Here is a 12,142-nt window from a genome sequence, read left to right as displayed (position 1 = left end):
GGCTGAGCACTTCAACTCCCCCTCCCATTCCCAGTCTGACCTTTCTGTCATGGGCCTCCTCCAGTGCCATAGTGAGGCCCACCAGAAATTGGAGGAACAGCACCTCATATTTCGCTTGGGCAGCTCACAGCCCAGCGGTATGAACATTGACTTCTCCAACTTTAGATAGTTCCTCTGTCCCTCTCTTCCCCTCCCCCTTCCCAGATCTCCATCTATCTTCCCGTCTCCACCTATATCCTTCCTTTGTCCCGCCCCGCCCCCCTGACATCAGTCTGAAGAAGGGTCTCGACCCGAAACATCACCCATTCCTTCTCTCCTGAGATACTCCCTGACCTGCTGAGTTACTCCAGCATTTTGTGAAATAAATACCTTCGATTTGTACCAGCATCTGCAGTTATTTTCTTACACTAGTGCTTTTTAAATTCATTTAAAAAAAATGTTTGTAATGGAGGAACGGGAGAGTGAAGAAACCAGTCGTGAAGTAGACGACAGCTGAATCAGAAGTGGGGTGATAACAATTATTTATCAAGTTCCTACAATTTCTATCATTAATTTCGAAGCAACCAGCAGCGCCATCGTCAGGCCAAATAGAGAAAATACAGTGGGAAGGAATGACCAGATACTGGGTCTCCACCCCCCCCCCCCCCCCCCCGCCACAGAGAGATACAGCATGGAAACAGGCCCTTCGGCCTACTGAGTCAACCACGACCATCAATCACCCATTGACACTAGTTCTACGTTATGACACTTTCTCAGGGCACTAGTTCTACGTTATGACACTTTCCTGAGGGCACACTGTGGGCAATTTGCACAATTTGCACACCATCCAGGATTTGTAGTTACAATGCAATTTACGCAATGCACCGTAAAACTTTAGCAAAGTAGGATTTTTTGGAATACATAGATTTTGTATTCATCTTTTCCGTCCCTTCCCTTTGAGATTACTCCCAAAAGATATGCATTGATGGCAAGCGGATGAGAATGTAGACGTGCAGCCTAGGTGGGAAGACAAACTGCAGATGCTGGTCTAAATCGAAGGTAGGCACAAAATGCTGGAGTAACTCAGCGGGTCAGGCAGCATCTCGGGAGAGAAGGAATGGGTGACGCTTTGGGTCGAGACCCGAGAAACATCACCGGGTCAGATCAGTCTGAAGAAGGGTGTCGACCCGAAACTCACACATTCCTTCTCTCCCGAGATGCTGCCTGATTCGCTGAGTTACTCCAGCATTTTGTGTCTACCTTCGTACAGCCTAGGTCATAATCATACAGCATGGAAACAGGCCCTTCGGCCCAACTTTCCCATGCCGACCAAGATGCCCCATCTGCTCCAATCCCACCTGCCCGCATTTGGCCCAAATCCCTCAAAATCCTTTCCTATCCATGTACCTGCCTAAATGTCTTTGACATGTTGTCAAAGTACCTGCCTCAACTACCTCCTCCGGCAGCTCATTCCATACTCCCACCACCCTCTGTGTGGAAAAAGTTGCCTCGCAGGTTTGTATTAAATCTTGCATCTCTCACTTTCAGCCTGTGTCCTTTCGTTCATTTCCCCTACCCTGGGTAAAAGAATGGGCATTCACCCTATCCATTCCCCTCATGATCTTGTATACCTCTGAAAGATCGCCCCCTCATCCTCCTGCGCTCCGGGCGGCACGGTGGCGCAGCGGTAGAGTTGCTGCCTTACAGCGAATGCAGCGCCGGAGACTCAGGTTCGATCCTGACTACGGGCGCCGTCTGTACGGAGTTTGTACATTCTCCCCGTGACCTGCGTGGGTTTTCTCCGAGATCTTCGGTTTCTTCCCACACTCCAAAGACGTACAGGTTTGTAGGTTAATTGGCTGGGCAAATGTAAAAAATATATATTGTCCCTAGTGGGTGTAGGATAGTGTTAATGTGTGGGGATCGCTGGGCGGCGCGGACCCGGTGGGCCGAAGGGCCTGTTTCTGCGCTGTATCTCTAAAGAAAGAAGAAAAAAAAAGTCCTAGCCTGCCCAAGCGCTCCCCAGTAGCTGAAGCCCTCGAGTCCTGGCAACATCCTTGTAAATCTTCTCTGCACTCTTTCCAGGTCTAGATATTGGAAAGCAACTACTGTTCAGGCACTGACAAGCCCGGTTGAAGTACACAAGGCTGTGTGATGCATGGAGACACACCATACATGCAATGACTGCTGATGAGGACTGACCCGTGCGAGGAATAGGGAGCAGGAGTTTACGGTGATAGAAAATCTGGCAATTCTTTCCCAGATTTGTACTGCAAAGCTGTGTTGTGCAACTCCATAATAGTATAGTCGGGAGTTAATTATCTCCCACCCCAAGTGGGCAATTAATAAAGTTTAAAGTGCCAAAATAAGCCAGTGAGGCACTTCATTAATAATTTACCTTAATTAACATGAGTAAATATTTATATTGAAACCTTGGTACAAGGGAAGGGTTATTCCAAATAATGACCCATAGAGGATTTTGCAAACTGCTCATTCTTAATCAGCCAAAATCAAGATACCAGCCAACTCCTCTTCATCCCGACAATGAGTGTTACAGGGCCACTTTGTCCGAAGAAGGATCTTTACCTTTTCATTCATTTTAAAGTTACATCACTGTGCATCACCGCAATACTGTTACGTAGGTAAACATGGGCAACCTCTGCCGAGGTTGGTCAAAACTCTCACAAAAGATGCAATTAGCTATGATAATATGAAGATTATAATTGAGTCTGCCTTCAGCAAGTTGTTGGAATGGCAAAGGTCCCCTTGTTGGAAATGCATCTCTGATGTTGGAATTGCATCGTTGAGCCACCTCACCGATCCAATATCTTCACAGCCGGCAAATAAATTCACAGCAAGAATGCTTTCATTGTTATTTTAGTTTAGTTGATACAGCGCGGAAACAGGCTCATCGGCCCACCGAGATCGCGCCGACCAGCGATCCCCGCACTCTAATAACACTAGGGATCATTTACAATTTTACCAAAGCCAATTAACCTACAAACCTGTATGTCTTGGGAGTGTGGGAGGAAACCGGATTGACCAGAGAAAACCCACATAGGTCATAGAGAGAACATACAAACTCCATTTATTCACAAAATGCTGGAGTAACTCAGCAGGTCAGGCAGCATCTCGGGAGAGAAGGAATGGGTGACGTTTCGGGTCGAGACGTCACCCATTCCTTCTCTCCCAAGATGCTGCCTGACCTGCTGAGTTACTCCTGCATTTTGTGAATAAATCGATTTGTACCAGCATCTGCAGTTATTTTCTTATACAAACTCCATACATACAGCACCCGTAGTCAGGAACGAAACCGGGTCTGGTGCTGTAAGGCTGCAACTCTACCACAGCGCCCTTAATTTAGCTTAGTGATCAGGATGTAGGACAACCTTAAAGGGTTCGCACAACTTCAGCCTTGTTTTTGTGATGCCAAACCTGATGTCATGGAGCATAAAACACTAAGGCCCCCAAGAAAGCATGTCCTGCTTTGAAGAGATCAACACCATCAACTGAACAAGACACAAAATGCTGGAGTCACTCAGCGGGTCACCTGCTTCTCTGAAGGACAGGGATATTTGACTTTTCATGTCGGGACTCTTCTTCAGACCATCTTATTGAGTTGGCACCCTTCCTTTCATACATTAACTCTCTTTCTTGCCTCCAAAACTCACAAGTGTTCCACTTGGAAATATTTATTTCTTAATATTCCCCAAGTCTAATCTCTATGGATCCCTTCCACCCACTTTAAGCAGTAGGCACAAGGCACTGCTTGGTCCGCTGAGTTAGTTTGAGTTTAGTTTATTGTCACGTGTACCGAGGTACAGTGAAAAACGTTTGTTGCGTTCTAACCAGTCAGTTTAAAGGCAATGCATGATTACAATCGAGCCACCCACAGCGTACAGGATAAAGGGAATAACATTTGGTACAAGATTAAATCCAGTAAAGTCCGATCAAAGGTACTCCGAGGGTCTCCATCGAGGTCTCCAGACATGTGCGTTTTCACACTTCTATTCCTTTTGCCCGTTGGGACAGGGGAGAAGAGAGCATGGCCCGGGTGCGTTTCGTCCTTGATTATGCTGCTGGCCTTGCCAAGGTAGCTGGAGGTATAAATGGAGTCAATGGAAGGGAGGTTGGTTTGTGTAATGGTCTGGGATGCGTCCACAATTCTCTGCAATTTCCTGTAGTCTTGAATAGAGCCGTTCCCAAACCATGCTGTGATGCTTCCCGATAAAATGCTTTCCACAGCGCGCCTGTAGAAGTTGGTGAGAGTCGTTGGGGACATGCCGAACTCCAGCACTTTGTATTCTCCTTCTTTAAGAGGTCCCTAAGAACCCATCTCCGGTCATCTGTCCTACTGATGGGACTAACGCGCCTGCAAAGCTGCCGCAAGTGAGAATTTCATTGTTACGGTTCACATCTTGCGCATGAGAGAAATAAACACTCTTGACTGCCTTACTATTTCCTAACGTGACTTGGCATCAAATTTTGTTAGATAAGTTGCATCTACGAAGAATGCGAACAATGTTTTAAAATATCAAAGACTCTGCATAAATCATTTTATTCTTCATCATGCTTGGGCAAAGCAAGAAGAGAAATGATCCAGATTAATCGACATCATATTCCAAGTTGATAAAATCAGGGCCGGCTCCATAGAAGCTTCAGTCCCTCCACGCAGTTCGGAAAAAAAAATTTGCAATGTTGTTTTTATCTTCTGTGCCTCACCGTTTATGCAGTGTGGCAAACCTTCGATGGTCTATGTAAGCAATAAATGGGCTCACCTTCAGGGATAGAGACACAAAATGCTGGAGTACCTCAGCGGGACAGGCAGCATCTCTGGAGAGAAGGAATGGGTGACGTTTCGGGTCGAGACCCTTCTTCAGGGGTCCTGTGCAAACGCAGCTCAATGTGGACTCACATTTACATTGCAGGCAAAAACCTGGAAGTGTAATGGTTGGATATAGACCAATTTGTTGAGAATGTTTAAGCTGATCTGCAACATCATTAGCTGTACAAATGTTGTTGTACATTATACAAATATATTGGGTATAATATATTTATTAACCCATATCTTTTCCATTTTGTTTAAGCTGTGTGCTTTTTTGCTATTTAGGTTAGTGAAATATTGGTCAAATCACCTCATTCGTTATAAACTCTTTACTTGAATAACACTAAAGTCTGTCTCTCCACAATAGAGCCCAAATTCTTAATCGTCCCAGATTATAGACAAATCTCCTTACCCTGTACAGCACCAGCACTGGAAGTGTCACAGTTGTCCCTGACATCATGGGTAGCCCATATTAAATTTAGCATATCGATGTAATCATCAGGAAAGCCCATTGACACCTCCACATCCTTAGAAGATTGAGGAAATTCGGTCTCTTGAACTTCTACTGGTGCAAGTAGAGAGCATATTGACTGGTTGCATCAGGGCCTGGTTTAGCAACCCAAATGTCCAGGAACAAAGAAGATTACAAAAAGTGGTGAACACTGCTCAGTCCATCATGGACCTTGTCTTTGCCACCATCGATGGGATCTATTGGAGTCGATGCCTCAAAAAGACAGCCATCATTATCAAGGACCCACACCGCCTTAGCTGCCCTCTCATTTCACTCCTGTTACTGGGAAGGAGATATGGGAGTCTGAAAACTGTAATGTCAAAGTTCAGGAACAGCTCCTTCTTACACATCCACGAGACCAAACACAGACTGGGTGATCGTTTCGCTGAACACCTTCGCTCAGTCCACCTGGACCTACCTGGTCTCCCAGTTGCCAAACGCTTTAATTCCCCTTCCCATTCCAACACTGATTTCTGTCCTGGGCCTCCTCCATTGTCAGAGTGAGGCCCAGCGCAAATTGGAGGAATAGCACTTCATATTTCAGTTGGGCATCTTACACCCTAGTGGTATGAATATTGACATCTCTAACTTCAAGTAATCCTACTTTCCCTCTCTCTCCATCCCTCCCCCTTCCCTGTTCTCCAACCAGTCAGACTGTCCCTGTTTACATTTTATCTCCGTTTGCTTTGTTGTTAGCTTCTCATAGCTAATAATGATCTATTCTCCATTTTCCTTGAATCTCCATCCCCTTAGTCTCATTTTCACACCTTACATATCCTTATCTCTGTATCTCCTTCTCCCCAGGCTCAGTCCGAAGAAGGGTCTGGACCTAAAACGTCACCCATTCCTTTTCTCTAGAGATGCTGTCTGACCCGCTGAGTTACTCCAGCTTTTTGTGTCTATCCTTCCCTTCGACCATGGCTATGGAACACTATGAATTCCAACTAAACTCCAAACTATGAACTGCCTGAGTTGTACTTTTGTTTTTTGCACTATATATGTTTCTTTATATATTGAATTTTTATTTATTTATTATATTATCTATGAGTACTGTGTTTACAAACCTGTTATGCTGCTGCAAGTGAAGAATTTCATTGTTCCGATTTGGTATATCTGACAATGAAACACTCTCGACTCTCGATCGCCACCATTTTCCAAATCATGGGGACGGGTCACTGAAAGTCACGATTGGAGGCCTAATTCAAGGCTCCAATCACACACAATATGTTCTGGAACAATTAAAAATGCATCCGAGACGGTTTACCCACAGTAAAGATAAACACAGATAGTCCATGCCGAGCAAGCGCATTAATCTGCCTCCCAATCCATTATTAGAAACATAGGAACATAGAAAATAGGTGCAGGAGGAGGCCATTCGGCCCTTCGAGCCAGCACCGCCGTTCATTGTGATCATGGCTGATCATCCACAATCAGTAACCTGTGCCTAACTTCTCCCCATATCCCTTGATTCCAATAGCCCCCAGAGTTCCATCTAAATCTCTCTTAAATTCATCCAGTGATTTGGCCTCCACTGCCTTCAGTGGCAGAGAATTCCGCAAATTGATAACTCTCTGGGTGAAAAAGATTCCTTCTCACCTCGGTTTTAAATGGCCTCCCCTTTATTCTAAGACTGTGGCCCCTGGTTCGGGAAATATTTAAACAAAACAATCAAAAAGTGCAATAATGCTGTGCATCTATTATTTTCTGTGTATATCCCTCATCCCTGAAGTAATTCATTATATGTAGAAGAACAGTTAATGTATACATAGACACAAGATGCTGGAGTAACTCAGCCAGACAGGCAGCATCTATGGAGAGAAGGAATGAGTTTTGGGTTGAGACCCTTCTTCAGGCAAATCTATTTATAAAGGAACCTTTATAAAGACATGCATTGGAAAATGTTATTATATGCATTAAACACCATGTTATAACGTTAGAACAAGGGGCCACAGTTTAAGGATAAGGGGTAGGCCATATAGAACTGAGATGAGGAAAAACTTTTTCAGTCAGGGAGTTGTGAATCTGTGGAATTCTCTGCCTCAGAAGGCAGTGGAGGCCAATTCTCTGAATGCATTCAAGAGAGAGCTAGGTAGAGCTCTTAAGGATAGCGGAGTCAGGGGGTCTGGGAAGAAGGCAGGAACGGGGTACTGATTGAGAATGATCAGCCATGATCACATTGAATGGCGGTGCTGGCTCGAAGGGCTGAATGGCCTCCTCCTGCGCCTATTGTCTATTGTCTATTATCTATTGTTAGGTCAGGCAGTATCTCAGGAGAGAAGGAATGGGTGACGTTTCGGGTCTCGTCCCGAAAAGTCACCCATTCCTTCTCTCCTGAGATGCTGCCTGACCTGCTGAGTTACTCCAGCATTTTGTGAATAAATACCTTTGATTTGTAGCAGCATCTGCAGTTATTTTCTTACACTATATGTTATAACGTTATATCGAGCAGCACGGTGAGGCAGCGGCAGAGTTGCTGCCGCAACAAATAAAAAGTGTTGGAGGAGCTCAGCATCTCTGGAGGGAACGGACAGACGGCGCTTTGGATCGGTGTCCTTGATGGAATAGATGGGAGATAGCTGGTAGAGAGAGGGCAATTAATTTGGATGCTGACCCACGATCACATTGAAGGTTAATGCAGGCTCCAAGGACTGAATGGCCCACTCCTACTGCTCATTTTAAGTTTCCACGTCTCATTGTCCAACAACCCCTCAGCATAAAACAGTGGCAGATTCCCAACGCAATATGCGATCCACACTCCCTCACCATCTTCAAAACAAACACTTCCATGGCATTACAGGAACTTGCAGATCTGTGAAAGCTCAGTTTCACACGAGCATGAGAATTTGGACTTACCTGCGACTTGATGGATTCGTATTCGTCTGTCCCATACTCTAGGCCCCTGAGCGAGATAATGTAGTCATAACTGATAACTGCAGTCTGAAGTGAACAGAACAGGAGAGTTAGTCAATAGGCAACCTGTCTTTGCCCATTACTTATGCTGCTCCACTGATCACTGCTGGCAGGTAACATCATTGAGTTGTCTTGCTCCTGCTCCCACATCAATCCAGACTACTCCACTTTGACTGCTAATTGATAAACAACCAAGCTGCCGTAAACCCCTGTAATTGGACAGGTGGACATCCCATCCCCTGCCATGGTGGGACCGACCCCTCTTCCCGCTTCAGGTCAACTATCCCCTCTCTCCCTCTCTCTCTCTACGATCAAGAAACTGAAGGCCATCCTCATCCCATACCAACTGTCCATGAGAAATTGGGAAAAGTTGGGAAAAAACAGTGAATGTTCAGTTTAGTTTATTGTCACTTGTACCGAGGTACAGCAAAAAGCTTTTTTGTTGCGGGTCAGAGGAAAGACTATACATGATTACAATCAAGCAGTCCACAGTGTACAGATACAAGATAAAGGGAATAACATTCAGTGCAAGATAAAGTCCAGTAAAGTCTGATTAAAGATAGTCCGAGAGTCTCCAATGAAGTACGTAGTAGGTCAGGAGAGCTCTCTGGCTGATGATAGGATGGTTCAGAATGATTTCTAAATGAAGGATCATTGATGATTCATTATTTAGAATGATTTTGTCTCAATTTATGTCATACTTCAAACCATGAAACTGAATAGACAGCTGGAGAAAGCCTGGACATTACTGTTTAATATTGTCAAAACTGAACAATGCCTGTTGGGTTATCTGGCAGAGGGTGGAACAAGGACAAGAGATATTGAATTGAATTGAATTGAATTGAATAAATTTTATTAGCCAAGTATGTTTACATACAAGGAATTTTCCTTGGTGCTTTGCTCGCAAGTAACAACATGACATACAGTAAACAATTAAGAATAAAACATGATAGTTTAAACATGTGAAGAATGAAATAAAATACCAGAGCAAAAGGAGGCTACAGCCATTTGGTTGTTGAGTAGAGCTACTGCTCGTGGAAGAAAGCTGTTTTTATGTCTGGCTGTGGGGGCTTTGACAGTCCGGAGTCGCCTTCCAGAGGGAAGTGCTTCAAAGAGATTGTGGCCAGGGTGAGAGGGGTCAGGGATGATCTTGCCCGCTCGCTTCCACGCAAGTGGTTGGAAAGGGTAATGGTGTCCAACAAGGATCTGTGGCCGAATAATGTAGCAGGTATCTAAACCTGGCAATTACCCAAATAACAGCATGCTAGCATCAAAGGCTGGAGTTTCAAAACAAGATGAATGGTGGTTTATTGACACATCTTGCGACTAGGCTTGTATACACTGGGATTTAGAAGGATGAGAGGAGATCTTATCGAAACGTATAATATTATTAAGGGGTTGGACACGTTAGAGGCAGGAAACATGTTCCCAATGTTGGGGGAGTCCAGAACAAGGGGCCACAGTTTAAGAATAATGGGTAGGCCATTTAGAACTAAGATGAGGAAAAACTTTTTCAGTCAGAGAGTTGTGAATCTGTGGAATTCTCTGCCTCAGAAGGCAGTGGAGGCTAATTCTCTGAATGCATTCAAGAGAGAGCTAGATAGAGCTCTTAAGGATAGCGGAGTCAGGGGGTATGGGGAGAAGGCAGGAACGGGGTACTGATTGAGAATGATCAGCCATGATCACATTGAATGGCGGTGCTGGCTCGAAGGGCCGAATGGCCTCCTCCTGCACTTATTGTCTATTGTCTATTGTCATCTGCAAAGTGCAAATGTACAGAGAAATTATTTTCTTACAAGCAGTCCAGCAGAGCATTGCCATACCCATGCACAACCCTGGTTTAGCAAGGGTACAGAAATAGTCTACTGGTACCGCATGCAAGAGGCACCATGTTTTGGTGCCATTTTCAAAGCCCAGATAGATTGAGTCGATACAGATCAGACAGAAGTTGGAATCAATATAAAATTTAGAAGTAGACAAAAGTTCAAAGAGGAACATTTTAAGGAAAAGCCTCAAAAAGTAGGTTTACACTGAAAATAAGCAGAAGACTATTAAGTTCTATGAACCAGTTTGACCATTCAATATTATCATGGCTGAATCTTCCTCCTCAATACTAAAATTCCTGCTCTGTCCCCCAAATCCCTTGATTTTTTTAAAAAATCGAAACATTTATCTATCTCCTTATTAAATACATTCACTGAACATACATTGTTTTTATTAAACCTGTTTTGTAGGACTTTAATCAAAGAGTTTCTGAAAATCCAAGTACACCATGTCCACAGGTGTTTCCTTATCTATTCAACCAGTTACAGTCTCGAAAAACATTAATAAGTTTGTCGAACATGGTTCAGAAAGCCAGGTTGTCTTTCCCTCATCCCATTGATATTTTGCAAGTGCTCTGTGATCTCATCCTTTATAAAAGTCTACCTTTTCCCCACTACTGATGTTAGGCTAAACAGTCCACAGTTTTGAGTTTTCTCTACCTCTCCTTCTCTTCCATAGCTGGGTTACTTATGCCAAACATGTTAAAAGTATTCTATAATGTGTGTATTATGAAAAATACAACCAATGTAGCCACTATTTCCACAGCACAGTGGCGCAGCAGGTAGACCAGCTGCCTCCCAGCGCCAGAGACCCGGGTTCGATCCTGACTACGGGTGCTGTCTGTACAGAGTGTGTACACTCTCCCTGTGACCGTGTGGGTTTTCTCCAGATGCTCTGATTTCCTCCCACACTCCAAAGATGTACAGGTTTGTAGGCTAATTGACGTTTGTTAAACAATTATAAATTGTCCCCAGTGTACCTGCTTGGACTCAGTTGGCCGAAGGGCCTGTTTCTGTGCTGCATCTCTAAAGTCTAAAGCAAAGTCTAAACACAGCTATGCTTCCTTCATTGGGTTCCCGCCAGTAACCAGGGCACACTGGCAATGCCCGCTGCTCACCCTTCCCCTCTCAATCCCTTATAAATGGGCAGCACAGCGGCGCAGCGGCGCAGCGGTGGAGTTGCTGCCTTACAGCGCTTGCAGCGCCAGAGAGCCGGGTTCAATCCCGACTACAGGTGCTGTCTGTACGGAGTTTGTACGTTCTCCCCTTGACTGCGTGGGTTTTCTCCGAGATCTTCGATTTCCTCCCACACTCCAGAGACGTACAGGTTTGTAGGTTAATTGGCTTGGGTTTGTATACTTGATATAAGTGTAAATTGTCCCTAGTGTGCGTCGGCTTGTGTTAAAGTGGATGTTTCTACCAGTGGGAGAGTCTAGGACTAGAGGTCATAGCCTCAGAATTAAAGGACGTTCTTTTAGGAAGGATATGAGGAAGAATTTCTTTCATCAGAGGGTGGTGAATCTGTGGAATTCTTTGCCACAGAAGGCTGTTCAATGGATATATTTAAGGCACAGATAAATAGATTTGTGATTAGTACGGGTGTCAGAGGTTATGGGGAGAAGGCAGGAGAATGGGTTAGGAGGGAGAGATAAATCAGCCATGATTGAATGGCGGAGTAGACTTGATGGACCGAATGGCCTAATTCTACTCTATCACTTATGATCTTATGATTCTAACATCTGCAGTCTCATTTCCTCAATTTTCTTTCTATGCATTTGTATGCACTTTGCAGTCAGCTTTTATGTTTTCTGCAAGTTTACTTCCGTTTTCTATTTTACCCCTCTCTCTCTTAATCGTTTTGAAATGGAGAAAAGGATTCCCAGAAATTAGTCAATTCTGTTGAGGAAAAGCCTTCGATGATCGGGCAATTCGTTAAATCTCTGATTGGGGTGATCTAAACTTACCCTCACTAAAAAAAGAATCTGAAGAACAGAGGGTGCTCAGGAGGGTGAAGGGAAGCCAGAAGAATTAAAAGGAAGAGCAGTTCCTCAAAATGAATTAAAGAATTAAGTAGGATTAGAAGATTAGATTAAA

General features: G+C 44.3%; 1 protein-coding gene across 2 annotated transcripts in view; it reads right to left on the bottom strand.

The window, feature by feature from the left end:
* adck1 (aarF domain containing kinase 1) overlaps positions 1 to 12,142 on the bottom strand; it is a 415,946-nt gene that overhangs the window by 384,064 nt on the left and 19,740 nt on the right. For both annotated transcript variants that reach the window (XM_078407231.1, XM_078407232.1), the window contains one exon: positions 8,169 to 8,252. In XM_078407231.1, the coding sequence (XP_078263357.1) occupies positions 8,169 to 8,252 (84 nt within the window). The remainder of the gene's footprint in view (positions 1 to 8,168; positions 8,253 to 12,142) is intronic.

Source organism: Rhinoraja longicauda, chromosome 10 (assembly GCF_053455715.1).
Source record: "Rhinoraja longicauda isolate Sanriku21f chromosome 10, sRhiLon1.1, whole genome shotgun sequence".
Lineage (NCBI taxonomy): Eukaryota > Metazoa > Chordata > Chondrichthyes > Rajiformes > Arhynchobatidae > Rhinoraja > Rhinoraja longicauda.
Note: the sequence above shows the minus strand (reverse complement) of the source record. Positions and strands in the feature narration are given on the sequence as shown.